At 52.1% G+C, this 17,188-nt stretch overlaps 1 protein-coding gene across 1 annotated transcript in view; it reads right to left on the reverse strand.

Annotated features, from left to right (window-relative positions):
- Znf423 (zinc finger protein 423) overlaps positions 1-17,188 on the reverse strand; it is a 303,318-nt gene that overhangs the window by 123,550 nt on the left and 162,580 nt on the right. Inside the window, exon 4 of the mRNA XM_059264511.1 lies at positions 218-3,438. Within this exon, the coding sequence (XP_059120494.1) occupies positions 218-3,438 (3,221 nt within the window). The remainder of the gene's footprint in view (positions 1-217; positions 3,439-17,188) is intronic.

Raw genomic sequence — 17,188 nt, forward strand, 5'->3', positions numbered from 1 at the left:
ACTCCCATTGTACAGGTGAACCCTTGACAAACCAGACCCAGAGAAGCAAAAAAAAAGTAGGTATGCCATGCAGCTGCCACAGGGCAGAGTAGATGTTCTTAACTCACATGGGCAATGTTGCCTCTCCGGGTTGCTATAAGACATAACACCAGAAAGTACACACACAGGCCTCCATTGATCCCTGAGGAGGAAATGACAGGCATGATTGTCAGGCTGCACTTACCCGGGGCACTGGTGACGTCTGGGCACCTTTCCGGGGCCCACTGGTCTCTGGCGTAAGATCACGGTGGTCCACCTGCATGTGGCTCTCCAGGTCCTCAGCACTCTCGAACTTCACGTTGCATTCGGGGCATCGGAGGCCAGCACAGGGCCGGTCAGCAGGCTCGGGTGGGGCCAGGCCACCCACCTGTCCATTGGCACTACGGGCCATGCAACCGGCACACAGGCCATAGGGCAGCCCATTGACATCAAGCCTGACCAGGTCCTGCTTACTACGGAACTCTTTGAGGCACAGGGCACACTTGTAGAGCTTCTGCAGCCCCTGGCCATTGGGGGAGGACGCAGCCGAGCTGCCCGCCAGCTTCTGCATGTGGAAGGTGCCGTGGATCTTGAGCTCCAGCGTGGAGGTGACAGTCTGCATACAGACCACACAGCGGAAGCCAGTGAGGGAGTTGCGCAAGTCGGGGTGCATCTGGCAGTGCTCAATGAACTCCTCCTCACTCTGCAGGGGCATTTTGCAGATGCGACAGGTGCCTGTGTCCAGGCTCTTGCTGTGGGTCACCTTGTGCTCAGTGAGCGTCAGCAGTGAGGGGAAGCGCTCGCCACAGATGGGACACATGTAGTGCTTGGCAGGGCCCCGGTGAGTCTGCAGGTGTTCCCGGAGCCCGTTCTCTGAGAAGAAAGTCCGTGAGCACACATTGCATTTGTGGCTGCCCTTGATGAATTCTGCCTTCTTGCGTGAGCCATCGTCCTCGCCGGGCCGGATGTTGTGATCCCGAAGCCGGTGGTTCTGCAGCAGCACCTCCATGGTGTAGGCTGCACCACAGATGTCGCAGCCATACATGGGCTCTGATGCATCCACGTCATCCTCACTGGCCTCGTGGCTGTTGGGTGCCTCGGGGTTCTTGAGCAGCATGCCCTGCAGGTCAGCGGGCTCCGCCTTCTTGGCGGAAGTGGGCGGCACCCCGTTGGCTGTGCCGTTCTCGGCAGCGGCGTCGAACACACAGTGCTTCTCCCGCAGGTGCTTCTCCAGCAGGATGACGGCGTGGAAGGCCTTGCTGCAGAACCTGCAGTTGTATTTCTTGCTGTGCGTGGTGATGTGGCATTGCAGCTCCACCTCGGTACTGAAGGTCTCACCACAGAAGATGCACTTGTGGGCCTTGGCCGGGTTGCCGAGGTGACTGTGTTTCACGTGCACCTGCAGGTCAGCCTCCTTGCGGAAGTCCCAGTTGCAGGCCGTGCAGCGGTACATCTTCTTTTCGTTGCTGTGTTTCACAGCCAGGTGCACCTGAATGGACACCTTGGAGTCGAAGACCTCCTGACAGAGGGTGCAGTGGTAGAGCACGAAGGTGTGCATGTCCAGCAGGTGCTTCTGCAAGTCATCCACCGAGGAGAACTGCTTGTCGCAGCTCTCGCAGACGTAGTGGGTGGACGTGGTCATGTAATGCACCGTCAGATGCTGCAGGAGGGACTCCTGAGAGTCAAAGTCTTCTTTGCACTGGGGGCAGGCCTGCTTCCGAAGCAGCAGCTCCAGGTGCAGCTTCAGGTGGGTCTGGAAGCTCTCAAAGTTGGAGAACTTGAGGTCGCACTGATTGCAGGGATACTCGCCGTTGGAGATGGAGTTGGCACTCCCCGAGAGACGCTGCCGTTTGGGGGAAGACACCTCGACGTCTGAGGAGACGGGGCTCTGCTCCGCCTTGGACTTCTTGCTGTGTGCCAGTGGAATGTTCTTGTGGTTCTCCTTGATGTGCTTGGTGAGCTTCAGGATGGAGCCGAAGATAGGAGAGTTGGTACAGTAAGGGCAGGAGTAGACCTCCATGAAGGACTGCGTGGGCTGCACAACAGGAGACTCCAGCTTGGTGCTGCCCACGCTGCAATGTGCCTGTTGGATGTGCTCGGTGAGTGAGGACTCAGTGAGGAAGCCCATGGAGCACTGGTTGCAGAAGAAAGCATTATTGCCATCCGGAGGGTTAGCATTGGGGCCACAGTGCGAGACTCGGATGTGCTCCTGCAGGCTGTTGATGTCAGCGAACATCTCGGGGCAGTAGTTGCAGTGGAAGGCGGAAATGTTGCCAAATTGCATGACAGGGTAGGCGTGGCTCTTGTGCAGCTTGCGCACGTGCTCGTTGAGGTTGTAGAGTGTGGGCATGGAGTCTAGGCAGATCTGACACGTGTGGGTCTGCTGAGGTTTATCCGCATGGATGGTCTTCAGATGGATCTCCAGCACGGCCAGGCTGGTAAAGTCCCGCTTAGAACAATAGGGGCAGCTGTAGACCACCTTGGACCAGCTCTGCCCATCATCCCGCATCTTCTTCTGCCCCCTCAGCGGCTTCAAGGTGGAGTCTGGCGTGGATCCCCGCTCCACAGAGGCGCTGGAGTCAGGGGTGGCGCTGCTCATGGAAGCCACACTGCCCAGCACAGGGTCAGGGCTGACACTGTGATTACTGGAGTCGGGCTGCCGGTGGCTGTCCAGGTGGCAGTACACACCCTCCACGGAGGAGAACTGCTCGGGGCACATGGGGCACTTGTGTTTCTGGTTGGCGTGGGCTTGGTGGATGTGGGCAAGCAGCGTGCTCTCGTCAACAAAGACCTCGGGGCAGTGGATACACTGCAGGTCCGCCTTCTCGGAGAGCTGCGGGTGGAGGGTAAGCACGTGCTTCTCCAGCTCCTCTGTCTGGCTGAAGGTGTCCTCACAGTAGTCACACATGAAGTCGTCCTTCTTGGCCTCCTTCTCCGACTTAGCCAGGTGTTCCTTGTTCTTCTTGTGGGCTTGCATGTGGCTCTGCAGAGAGCTGGTGGAGGAGAAGCCGCGCTTGCACACGCTGCACTTGAACGGCTTGCTAGAGCTGTGGGTCTTCAGGTGGATCTTGAGGTGGTCGCTGCGGGAGAAAGCTGCCTCGCACTCGTGACAGTGGTACTTCTTGTCGCCTGTGTGAAGCTTGATGTGCCGGTCTCGGCTCCTCTTATGCTTGAAGAGGCGGCTGCAGTAGGTGCACTTGAACGGCAGCTTGTCGCTGTGGATCTGCTCATGCCTCTTCAAGTAGCTCAGGCGGATGAAGGACTTGTCGCAGAACTGGCAAGGGTATGGCAGGCCGGTGCCTCCTTCCTCCTCACCGAGGCCGAGGTCACAACCATCTCCGATCATCTGCGTAGGTGACGCAACATCCTTGCTGGAGGGAGATGAAGCCACCCAGGAGAGCTGTGGGTCGTCATCACCATCTGCAGGGGAAGGCAGGAGAGATTAGAAGCAATTCCCAGGGCCACTGGGAAGCAAGGACAGAGCCAGTTTCTCGACAGCTCTCAGCAGAGGCTGTGCAGCTGGCCAGCTGCTGCAGGGGAGGGCTGACGATGGGGCAGGAAGTAAGTGGACATACAGGCCTTCCCATCCACAGAGGACACGGCGGAGGGGGGGCAGGGTACTGAAGGGAAGGGTCTTTTCTGTAGTGACACTTGTCTGTACCTGTCTTTAGCACACTCCCAACACAGGAACAGCTCTCGGTCACTTCCCTGGTGGGAGGGAGGAGTGACAGCCTGGACAAAGTCACCGGAAATGACCTCACAGACCATCAGTCCCACAGGCCAAAAGGAATCCAAGTTCCCTAATTCCAGTCACATCTGGGAATCAACTTCTGTCGACCCTCAGCCCCTAGTCCCCAGGTCTCCAGTCTTAAGAGGGATCCTGCTGGTCCTTTGGGCACAGGCAAAATTTAGCAAGAACAGAAAATGCCCTTTATTTTAACAGCCCCACCATATTCATGGATGGAGGAGTGATGAAGTTAGAAATTTCTGTTTCTGGTAATAGACAAGACAGGAGGGGTGCAAAATTGCAGGGCTCCCAAGATCAACTCTAGTATGCAAATGAAGCAAGCTGAGGCAGAAAAGAAGACCCGAGGTACCCAGCCAGCGGAGGTACCCAGCCAGCGGAGGTACCAGCCAGCGGAGGTACCCAGCCAGCGTCCCCAAGGAGCTCTCTTCTTTGTTTCCAGCCCTGGCTTTACCCTACTCGCCCAGGAACCCAGGTGATAGCCATAAGGATAGACCAGGCCACCAAAGACCTGAGCCCAGGGCTAGCCGCCCTTCACTCCATGTAAGGGACTCTCTGCTCTCCAGAGACAAGAGGGACTTCTCTGGCCCTTCCAACCTCTGAGGGAAGCGAAACCAACCTCAGGGCTGGCCATTTCTGGGAAAACAAAGGCACACAGTAAAGCCGGTGAAGTTCACAAAGCACAGCGGGGGTTGGACAGAGCCAGCACGAGCAGGAAGGCGTTCGCAGGCTCAAGTTTCTCGTCGAGTGGATTTAAAACTTAATAATGAATGAAACAGACCACAGGCTGCTGCGGGCAGGGGAGAGACAAACAAAAGCCCAGATTCGGCTGCGCTGACCTTGTCTTGTGACCCCGAGGAAAGAGACCAGGGCCCCTGGCCACACTGCCAGCCTCCAGCCAGCCAGCTCAATCCTCAGAAAAACCTCACAGAAGTTGCCCCTGACCCACAGGACGAGAAGAGGATGGAGAGTCACACTCAACACAGGCAACCATACGTGTGCACACACACATTTTACACAGTGCTCCCCAACCCCACTCACATATCTAAGCACGTGTGCTCACCACATCTTACCACACAGCTCCCCAAACACACACCTATACGCTCACACAATCACACACACACGCACTCCCACACTAATTCACAGGCACACTCACCCTTGCTTTAGTGTTGCATGTGTGCATACAGCCTGCACACCAGAGTCACAACATTCACAATTTGGATGCCATACACACTTAGGCTTAAACACATACCTTAGACACACAACTATACCATCACAGACCCAGGGCTCCTGTACAAGGTTCTCTGCAGTCACACTGCTATTTCGGCCCACCACCAGAGCTTATTCAAAAAACAACAAGAGCTGGCTGGAGAGCCCCTCATAACTAGCACTGGGTAGGTCCCAGGCTCCCATCACAGCCCCAGTGCCCACCCCACAACCCCAGCTTCCAAAGCGTAAAGAGTTACCCTAGCTGGCACCACGGGTCCAGCTCCGCCTGATGGAGACGGCAGCGCTCCAAAGCTTCCGTTCTGCGTCTCCCGGCAGCCTCCTCACCTCTAAAGCCCAGCACCCCTAGGAACGCCCTCCTGGAGTGAGGGCACCTTCTCTCCTGGGGGCCTCACGTTACAGGCCCTTTGGCCGGGAAGGACGCAGCCGCTACCAGCTTCCTAGATTAGGCGCAGCGGGAGGCGCCTTATCCCTTGCCTATTAATTCCCAGCTTTTGCCAGCTGGGCTCTGAGGGGCACAGACAAAGGGACCCAGGGGAAGAGATGGATGGAGCTGGGACTTGCTTGGCCTCTCTGCCCACTGGCCAGGCTCAACTAGCTTTGCATTATTTTGATATCTTAGCTCAGAAATACTCAAACTACCACAGAACCTCTCCTGTGTGCCTGACCTCTACCAGGTACTTTCTCACCATCACTGGGGAGGTGGGAGCCAGGGCATTTCCACTGTACAGATGGGGAAACTGAGGTGGATCCCAGAAACAGAATCTTGGCAAATAATGAAACGACAGCAGCAGAGCTAACTCCAGGTCCGCTCGCTTTCCAGGCCAGCTTCCCTATTGGCAAACAACTGAGCTGACATGCAAAGCCCCCGGGTGAACAGGCCCAGCCCTCCCTCTACTCCTCCCTCAAGAGGCAGGCAGGAATTGCTCAGGGTATACATTTCAGGGAGAAACCACCAAAGCCAGAGAAGCCCCCTAGATGTCTGATGAGTGTGGAGAAAATGAACAAGCAGGAAGGTGAAACCAGAAAGGCACTCTGCCCTTGGGACAAGCCTGAACTAGCATGTCTACAACAGTCCTGGGTTTTTAGAACCTTCCTGCCAACTGATGACCAAAGGGCAGCTACATATGCCCCTGGGCTTCCAAGCTCCCCCAGCAACCCATCCACACCATGGGTGACCCTCAGTAAACACATCTGCAAAGGAAGCAGCACTGTGAGGGGTAGATGAGATTAATATGAAACCCGCTACAGTTCTGTTGGCGCCCATGCTGCAAAGATGCGCATCCACCGACAGAGCCCACTCAGGACTGCCTGAGGCTGAAAGTGGATGCCGTGGTCAGTGTTCAGCTGGCATGCAAAGACTGTTGAGGAAGTGGAAATGGACTTAGCAGTACCTGCAAAGGACCACACAGCTCTGTGGACCAGCTACAGAGGTGCTGAACTGTATACTAAAATAAGCGAATGTTACAGCATGCAAATTATACTTCTATAAAGCTGGTAAACAAAAGCAGTATTTTGCCAATCATAAGAATTAATTCTAATTAGTACCACTAGTGCTATTTTTAGCAGCTACATCTATCGCTCATGTCCCACATGCCAGGACTCTACTTGTCTGTTACCTCAACGGGTCTTTCAGCCTTCACAACACTCATGGCTGGTGGTCTCCAGGAGCACCCCATGTTTGAGAAGGAGATGCTGAGGCTGAGAGGGGTGCCCACCACACAAAGCTGGATGCTTCACAGAGTTGATCCCTGCATCTCCCAATCAGGCAGTGTCCAATCCTAGGCTAACATAAGCTTCTCAGCCGCCACCACCATGAAGGGAATCATGACCTGCCCAGTTGTGTCAAGGTACCCAAAGTTCACGGCAGGGCTGACTGCCTGGCTTTATTTTCTGCAAACAAGTTTCGAAGCTAAAGGGAAATGTGCATTATTCTCCATCAACAAACCGAGCCACTGCTGAGATCATAATCATCCGAATTGAAATGAAAATAAGGCTCCTTAAAATGAAAGGGCCCAATCAGAGGAAAGGGGCATGTTGACATATGAAGTCCCATACTGGCCGCCCTGCTTAGAGCCAGCTATTCAAAAATCCCTTGGCCCTGGTGGTTCTCCGCCTACCTGCTCCAAGTGCGTTTTGCACTGGGGGCACCTAGCCAATGGCACCAGAAGAAAATTAGAGAATAAGCAGGGGCCAGGGCTCCACTGGACCTACAGGAGCATCAGCAGAGGAAGGGAAGACTCCTGTTCCTCACAGTAATAAACACCCCTCAAACACTGTTAGCACTTGCCGTGTATAAGCGTGACCACCCATGAGCAAGCCTTACTACCCATAACTAGTATGACCACACACCCTCTGGCAGAGCGCAGAAAGGGATGGAAGCATGTGGAGATGGGGTGAAGGGTATCTCAAGGTCTCTTTCCAGGTGAACATTCAGGATTCAGCAACAAGTAGGTTCAAGGAAAGCCTCACTTGCCCAGCTACCTTTCCATCTTCAAAGGAAGATTTCCTACGAACCAGGCCTTCTTCTACGACTTTCCATGCATTAATTCAATCCGCAACAGTTCAATGAGCTAAGCATATCATTACTTCATTTCCATTTACAGGCGAAAACGATGCCCAGAGGCTGCCTTGCCCAGTGCCACCCAGCTGCCAGGCAGTAGAGCCAGGAAACAAACCTACTTAATCCCATTCAATTGGTAGCTTCATCCACAATGCTGAGATGGGGGAAATAGTGACAAATGCCAGCCCCTCAGCTGTGCCCTCCTCTAGAACAAGCATGGTCAAAGGACAGAATGAGGAGAAAAATGACTTTCACAGTGGAGATTAAAGTCATTTGAAAATGACTAATCCAGCAAAGAGGCTGGAACGAAACGGTTTCTAGAAGACTTCTGCTGTCTGCTGGAGGAAAACACACACACACACACACACACACACACACACACACACACACACACACACCCCAAACATGAAAGAGGAGGAAATTTTGATAAAAAATTCAATTAAGTAGAAGGAAGATTAACTGGGCTTTCAAATACATCTGCAACATAAGCAAGTGATCCCAGACCTGTGTGGTCACCCTCAGAGACTGTCAGGAGGCGAGGGGCAGGATGTGACCACAGCAAGGGCAACAGACTAAGGCTGCAATCAATGCACCTGAAACCGGCAGGCAATGTGGAGCAGCCATGCAGGAAGGCAGGGGGCACAGCTCACAGCGCTCCCATCAGAGAGTATCAGGGAGCTGCTACAGAGGATGCTAGGACCCAACCCAGGAGGAGGCTGGCCTAGCCAGCCCTCAGATGCACAGGAGTGAGCTAAAAAAGTGATCGTCCTGCCATAGGAGGCAGAGGCAGAGGAGAAAGGACCCTCCAGCACCAAGATGAAGGCACAGCCCTAAAAGGAACTTTAGCAGGGAGCCCTGCTTCCGTATCACGAGGAGTATAGCTGAAGCCCAGGAAGTTCTGGGTCTCCAAGACATTGCCAGGCTCAGAAGTTCCATCTGTGCAGAATAAAAAATGAAATCAACTGGTGATGTCTGCCATGAGCAAAGGTGTGTGGGAACAGAATGGTCTCAGGGCACCAAACAATTGGAAAAAGGGTCCCCCCGGGTTCCTCCTCTAAGAGAAGTTCTATCCATCCTCTGAGAAATGAGGCTTTGAGGCAGGGTCCCCCAAATCCTGCTGTCAGTGCAAAGACAAAAGGACATGAAAAGGCTGCACTGAAGTCTGAAGAGGAGTTGCCAGCCAGGTCAGCTCCAAACCCCAGCTGATGTGAGTCCTGCCCTAAGTAGACACAAAGCTGCCTGGGTGCTCAGGAGAAGCCAGCTGTCTGTGCTCCCCAGAGCATACAAGACCATGTGCTCTAAGGCATACACAAACTGCTTCCCACGGAGTCAGTCGGAACCGAAATAGGTGGCCTTCCAGACACAAAAGGACCCAGTGCAGTGTGGGGCATCTGGGCATGTCCCTGCCTTCCTTCCAGGAAGCTGGGAATCCTGAGTCCTGCTGCAGCAAGAGCACTTGAACCTGGGAGTCTACAGCCTTGGTCCTCAGAGGTGGGTGTAGCTGATGCGGGCTGGCCTTAGAAATGTCACCATGCCTTCCCGAGCTAACAACACCCCTATACATGCGTGGACTGGGTCACCTGTGGCCTTTTCCTGGAACTGCTTCTAGCAATCAGCAGTGCAATTTCCCCAAGAACCCTGAAGCTCCCAGCACACAAGCCTAGGTGTTTTGTGGCTTTTCTGGGTAAATTCAAAAGAAATGTCTAGACGGAAGGAAGATTCTATCCAGTCCACGTTGGTACAAAGAAGGAGTGCCCTGGGTCACTTTTAGGTGTGTCACTTTCACATGTGACTGATGGCAGCTGCTGACTGTTCACCTTCTACCACTTAGTGTTTCCAAGATTGTGCACAGTCAGGGCAGGAAGGAACGGAGATTGAAATGTAGAGGAAGGGTCTTGACACCCCACTCCAAGAAGGAGTGTTAACAGCTCATTCCCATGGAGCGAGTATCTTCTATCTAGCTCTATTTCTTCACCACGACTCAAATCAAGGTCTCCTGTGTGTCATTACAACCACTCTTGCTCCCTATCATGGCAGCAATGGTCAGGTTAAATCTAAAGAAAACAGCTACGATATCTCGGGCAGAGTGGAGCCATCCAATGCCCAGCCGCATCCGGGGCAAAGTTGGTGGTGGAGGAGCAGCCTGGACTGGGTGTGCTGCTAAACGCCTATGAAGGAAGCAAAGGAAGCAGGTTGCCTCCAGAACCTGCACAGAACCAAACTCCGAGGCGGTGCCAAGCAAAAGCAAATGCCTAAACATGTGAACCTCTCAACCGCTAGACTGTGTGGATGTGAGACTCCTGTGGTACACGGAACTCGGGGTACTGATTAGCTGGCCTTAACACACAGAGATGATTCTGGATTATCTGGGAGAGGCCTCTGGAGTCACCAGGTCTTTAAAAGAGGGAAGAGGAGGCAGAAGTTCATCCAGAGTGGCCCTGTATGAGAACAAGTGAACCATTGCTGCTGGGGTTGAAGACACGTGAGTGATGAATGTGGTGAGTCGATGCACGGCAAGAGTTCTCTGCCATCACCTTGACCTTTGCCCTACGTGTCTATCAGACTTCTGACCATCAGAACCATATGATGACTTTCTGTTGTTGGTTTCTTTTCTTTTTTCTTTTATGTATATGAGTGTTTTACCTGCATATATGTAATTCCACCACTTGGAACTTGAGCTATAGATAGTTATGGCCACCATGTGGGTGCTGGGAATTGAACCTGGGTCCTCTAGGAAGTTCTCTTAGCTGCTGAGCTGTCTCTGCAGCTCCAGACTTGGTGTTGTCAGAGCGGTAGTAAGAAACAGTATGCCTCTGGGTGGCAGGAGTCAGGGGCCACCAGAACAAACACTGGGTGACAGGAAAGTGACTCAGGAGCTGGACAGTGGCCATGAGCTGAAAAAAAGGCAGAGGAATGATGTCTTTGTAAAGAAAGGGGTGGGCAGCCTTATGCGGGCTAACTGAAATACAGGTATAAATGACTGCTGGTGCAGACGTGGAAGGAAGAAAGCAGTATTTCCCTGAAAACTAAGATCCCCTTTGACCAAAACCTAACCCAGTATGAGCCAGAGGCTGGGATACTAGACTTGTATGGATAAGGCTTACCAGGAAGAACTATGCTCTCAGAAACTGAAGGAGAAGGATGTTAGCCTCACAGAGGCAGGAGTGTCCCCCCCACTGCACGGAAGGAAGAGCCTACCTACAATGGGAAAACACAGGTATGTACTGGGTTTCCTAGGAGAACGTTGAAGGTGTTTCCTGGTTTCTTCTTGCAGCTTACAATAAGAAAGGAGAAAAAGACTAGAGGCAGAAATGTGCAAAAGGAACCAGGATGCATCCTTGGGAAATTCTCGAATTGCAAAAAGACCACATGACCTTTGCTTTTAGGAAAGCATGCTCCAGAGGGACAGCTGAGGGTGTGGCTGTGCATTCTGCTACCATCTCAGGAAAATCAAGAGGTCAGCGTTGTGTCACACAGAAGCCTTCTTTAAGAGATGAAGGGTATGCCTCGCAGACCTTCCCCAAACAAAACAGAGTGTCTGGAAGATTTAGGAGCATCGTCCTCAAGCCATCTCAACTGAGCCCAAAGGTAGAGACAGAATTCTCTAGAAACTGCCTCTGAAGGAGCCGCTTGTCTTAAAGGGCAATTCCCCATGAAATACACAGGAGAGTCACAAGGGTCTTGAAATTTTTATACCAGCAGAAACACTGCCAGGTTAGCCCAACAGGGAGAGAGAGAGCACAAGATGAAAGACGTCCATCACATGCCCCAAGTCCTACAAGCAGGAGCCGAGAGAGCAGAACAGCTCAGCTGCAAACATGTGCTACCTTTTGTAGATGGGAAGGATGACTCAGAGGGTGGAAGCTCAAACCCAGAAAGGGTGGAGCCATGAGCTATGAAGGATGAGGTCACTAGAGGACCAGGCTCCGACCTGGCCCTACATAACCACACACAAGGATTCCCTCTCTTGCTGTTTTCCATGTTCTCTTAAAAGACAGACTCAGGGAGACACGTCTGTGAAGGCCCCTGCAGCTCTAACAGCCCGACCAGTTGGTGAAGTCTGCCCTGATTACAGGAGCGCCAGCAGCAGGCGCCTCAGCTCTGTGCTCCCTCCCAGTTTGGGTGTTTTCTTCATTCAGGACATTTTGTTGAGCCTGCTCTATATTCCATGTTTCTTCGGGTGTGGAATATACCTATACCCTTGGGTTCCTATGGTGGCATCTACCCAACCTCTATTTATTCGTTATTACCTGTTTACACTCTAAAACAACTTTTGGCTGATTTTAAAAAATATTCTGGCCAGGGCAGTGGTAGCACACGCCTTTAATCCCAGCACTCGGGAGGCAGAGGCAGGCGGATCTCTGTGAGTTCGAGGCCAGCCTGGGCTACAGAGTGAGTTCCAGGAAAGGCTCAAAGCTACACAGAGAAACCCTGTCTCAAAAAAAACCTATATATATGAAAGGAAGAAAAATGAAAGATCCCTTTCATGGCAGGGGTCATGATTACATTTTTATAAATTGACAGATTGGGGTGTATTGAAAGGACAAAAGTCCTGCTCCCAGGAAGTCAAAAGGCCACACCAAGGAAAGGGCTGTGAGTAGCTGGGGAGTGGGGGAGTGTCTTCTGAGCAACCCACAAAGCTACCATGGCCAACCTGGCCCCGCGTGAAGTCCTGAGTAAGAACTATGTTTTCACCAAACACAGCTGCAGCTACAACTTGCCCATCCTTTCCCCAGGGAGTTAGTTCAGAGTCTCTCTGGATATGGTGTCATCAATGTCCCCACTGAGACAAGGAAAGGCAGGGACCATTCCCATCTCAGGCTGAGAGGCTGTCGGGGCGGAGCCCAGCATGTAGTCTTCAGAAGCTGGGGGAAGCACTCTGTTGTCAGAGGTCGGGAACCCCACCTCTGTCTGACCACACAGGTATACCTGGGCACAGAACTCTGAGATCCTTCAGTCCCCCAATAGAATGATGGCCACTGACAGGCATTCCCTTCTCCTGCTAGCTCTGGGATTGCCAGAATGTCATGAAACAGCGAAGAGCTGCCAGTAAGGGCCTTAATAATCCTTCCAAAGAGCCAGGATTAAAGAAACAAAATGTGTTTAATCCCAGCACTCAGGAGCCAGAGGCAGGTGGATCTCTCTGAGTTCAAGACCCAACTCCATTGGGAGTTCCAGGCTAGTCAGGTCTACACACTGAGACCTGTCATAAATAGATAGATAGATAGATAGATAGATAGATAGATAGATAGATAGATAGATAGATAGATAGATAGGAACTAAGACAACTGTAGGGAAATGACAGAGCCCTGGACTCAGAACAGCCACTGCTCTTCAGAGTGACCTTGGGCAAGCTCCTGCACCTCTCTGAGACTCCGCAGGATGGGATAATGAAATCACTACCTTACAAAGTGGCTCCTGCATTTGAGCTACAAAGGTTGACAAAAGAAAATGAAGGAGGAGGGAGCCAGGGAGATGGCTCAATGGTTAACAGCACTTGCTACTCTTGCAGAGGACCTGGGTTTGGTTTCCAGCACCCACATGGTGGCTCACAATCATCTAAACTCCAGTACCAGGGACTCTAACAGCCTCTTCTGGCTTCCTTGGATACACATAGTGTACATACATACATATAGGCTAAACAATCACAGACATAAAATAAAATAAAGGGGTCCCTCAGCAGCTTAGGCAGCTACTGCCAATCTGGAACCTACCATTAGCATGACGCACTTCACACCATCTAGGGCAACACCATCCATTAATGGTGCATTTGCTTCTGTAGGCACCCTGTAATGAGCCCAATGGCTGCCAACGCTGTGGGCATCCCAGGAGAAAACCCAGATTCCCATCTAGCAACTGTCCTCCCTCATATACAAAGAATCAAGAGAGGTGCCACACAGTCTACAGTATTTGCTTTTGACTAGCTGAAGCAATAGCCCTCCCCACAACCAGGCAGTCTGCAGGCCATGCAGTTATCGGCATTTGGGGAAGGCCAATGAATTTACAAATCACCCCTGAATGGTTTTCAAAGGTCCACCTTCACTCCTAGCCATCCCTGGAGGAGCCGGGAAAGCCCTAGAGGCACAGGCCACATACCCATGGTACAGCTGAGCCATGGTTCCCCTTCTGACCAAGGGCACTTGCTTCTCTGCATGCCCATATCCAGAAAGTTCCCCTTTGATGCTTGTGGCCTAGACCCGGAAAGCATTTGCATTCCCAGGAGCTGACCAGCCAGCAACTAGACTTGCCCGCTCCTGTCTCCATTACATCCCATTCATGTGGCCTTTGCAAGTTCCTTATCCTGTCTTAGTTTTACAGATGAAACTCAGTTTCCTCCTCTGTACAATGGGGGCATTGATAGTCTTGACAACAGTTATCCAACAGATGAAATAAGTGAGTGTTCATGAAATGTTACCACGATCAGTGTTCGGTAAGAGGTGAAGAGCCATTACTGCTGGCTCCTAGTTCACCCTAAGAGGGTCACAGACTAGAGAGGTAGCTTCGGCAGTTTCAGTGGCCAAGAGACAGTGAGGGATAGCACCTCCCCGAGCCCTAGTGGCTAGCAAAGGAGCTGAGGACTGCATGTCACCCTCCAGATGCTGGTTCCAAGGCAGCAGAAACGACCTGTACCGGGGCTAGATGTCGTCCTGACTTGCAACCCCAGGACACCACCCAGCCCTGCACACTCATGTCAGATGGCAAAGCCAAGGCCCCGGCAGTCCTGGAATGGCTTGTGCTCCATCCACAGTACCCTGTGTGGCACCACGGCGGCTGCCATGGCCAAGGCCTCCAGACTCACAGAGCAAGGCGGCAGGGAGGCAGTATCACCTTGCCCCTTGAAACCTCCGACCTGGCAGAACACACCGCCGGCTGGCTGCACCATTCCTTAGACAGATTTACTTAGCACTGATACTGTAAATGCAATCACATTCGAATTTTATCACAGAAATTAGACGGACTATGGAAAAGAAAAGAAAAAAACCAAACAGCACTCATCAGCTCACAGAGAGCTGGCTGTGATCGAGCTTGCTAGAGAGGAGTATCTGAGTCAATCCCGCCAGCAAAGGAAGTGGCTCCCCAATCTGACCCTGCCAGGATTCCCCAGAGACTGGCCGCTGGTCGTCCAGGGGGTCCTTGCAAACCCACACCACTTTGCTTCCTTGCACACAAGGAGCCACAGCACCCTGTTAAGTCATCTCTGTGAGCTTTAAGAAGCTGCCGAAGGCCGGTGCACAGGGCGCCCTGCTGACTAGAAAAAAAACCAGCATGCTTTCGGCTTGAATCACTGTTTTTCTTCACTCCCTTTGGAGATCAGCAGAGCCCACATTCGGCCACGTTCATGGACCTGGGACTGTAGACAGCTGCACTCTAATTACATGTAAAGTGTACCAAAACATCCCTTTTATCACAGACTGGAAATCTGTTAGCATCTGTCTCTCCTTTGTCTCTTCCACAAGATACAAGCTTGTTTCTACATTTTTCTCACCTGTAGCGGTGATTAAAATTCATTATAAATGAAAGGAGTGAACAGAGAAACAAGTTCCTCTGTGTACCGTTCTAAACTCAAATTAGAAACAGCTGTTTGCTAATTCATGCAGCGATGTTTTGTCGTGCTCTGTGAATCAATAATAACTCACCCTATTGCTGCAGAAATTTTTGGATAATCCATATATTTAACGCGGCATCGGGTTCTCCAGACAGAGAAGCTCTTAGCAAAGTAGGCAGGCAGGAGGGGACTTAGACACTCTGGAGACAGCGCCCATAGCCCACCCCAGATAACCTCAAATCCAGAGCCACCTGGCTCTGACCACCCCCACCCCCGCCCCCGCGGAACCCTTGAAATGGTCTTATCCCCATCCCTTCTCTGGAATCACACAACAGAGAGAGAGAGAGAGAGAGAGAGAGAGAGAGAGAGAGAAGGGGGAGGGAGGGAAGGAAGGAAGGAAGGAAGGAAAAAAGGAAGGAAAATTCAATTCTGATTAAACATCAACCACATACGTTCTCCAGCCGCTGGAGGGAATAGCAAAATTAAAATCTAATTGGTAACCAGAACAATTTAAAACGATTAAGTATAGGTGAAGCTTTCCACGAGAAAACAATCCTCCAGTTGAGATTAGGAGTGTTTGGATAGCATTTCTACCCTTGCATGAGCCTGAGCAACAGAAGTCAGAATTGCTCGCTGTCCAGAAGCCCATAGAAGCCGTGGGAGGCACGTGGGTTTGCCCTGCACCAGCTCCTGGGACAAGCAGAGCTGCGCCCCCTGAGGCGATGGAGGGAGCAGATGGTCTTTCCCTTCTGTAGGGAAGGAGGTGGCTGAACCTCTGGAGGCCTCTGCTGCTCGCTGGCACACCACCTTGCTCCATCTTTACTAACACAAGCTGTCCTTCGAGACGCTGCCTCCAGGAAGCCCTCTCCAATGGCATTTGCCGTCTGTTGGTGTCCCTCCTTAGCCTCAAAAAACTGCTTGTCTATATATGAATGTCTGAGTTCCCCTGCGTCCCTTACACCCTTTTGGGTTTAGGGCATGGTCACACTGATCCCTCTCTGTGGCCAGCATAGAGCCATGCTCTTCATAAGCTTTACATCTGTGACTCTCTACCGCCATCCTGGGCAATCACCACTTTCAGTACGGCCCTAGTTTACAGCTTAGAAATATGGGATTCAGGGAGCTGGGGGCCTGAGCTCCATGGCACTTGACTGGACCGACCTCCAGTTTATTCAGAAAGCCTTAGCTGAGACTGCTTCAATTGCACAGCTTCTGTGTCCAGGCCACGGTGCCCACCAAGGGCGCCCTCTACTGGCCATGCAACACACCCTGCTGCTCAGGGCCCAGCTCTGCCACCCCCCAGCATCCTAAAGAGCCCCTGTGTGAAACTGTCAGGCCAAGAGTCCGCCACTTTCCATTCACTTGAGTCTTCAGAGGTTGTCAGTTCAACGCCCCTGGGCTCCACAGAGCCCAGACCCAGATTTTCCCTAGGGAGATCCATGTTACAACACCAACCATAGACAGGATCAGGCAAGCACAGAAAGGCGTCTTGAGAGGCAGGAAGTTCTTGAACTGGGATCTGAAGACCAGGTAGACTCACCACAGACTTTCTCCCAAACACGGGGTACCTGGTACATAGGCCTGGTAGAACTGTGATGATGGAAGGGGAGTGTCAAGATGCTGTTAGCGACAAGGATACTGAAATAGTGACTGCCTTCAACCCCGTTTGCGATCTCGGGGACGGGCCAAAGGCGATAACACTCCATTTGCAGTGTCTCTACCCTCTCGTGGAAGAAGACTAGACCCAGACTGGGCGTTCTAGAAGGTTACTGGCTGCTATGATAGGATCATGGGATCTCTTTGATTTTTGTTTTTCATTTACTTTGTTTATTTCAAGGAAGGGTCTCACTATGCAGCCCTGGCTGTCCTAGTACTCACTATGGAGACCAGGCTGGCCTCAAACAGAGATCCACCTGCCTCTGCCTTCCAAGTGCTGGGATGAAAGGCAAGTGGGCGCCACTATGCCCAGATGTTTTCCATCTACTTTTAAGTTCCCCATCAATTTAGAGCAAACAGCGCTGGGTTCCGCTTATAGAATGAAGTGACTGAATATGTCTAAGTGGGAAAAGTGGGAGGCCTCAAGGGGAAG

Source organism: Peromyscus eremicus, chromosome 5 (assembly GCF_949786415.1).
Source record: "Peromyscus eremicus chromosome 5, PerEre_H2_v1, whole genome shotgun sequence".
Taxonomy (NCBI): domain Eukaryota; kingdom Metazoa; phylum Chordata; class Mammalia; order Rodentia; family Cricetidae; genus Peromyscus; species Peromyscus eremicus.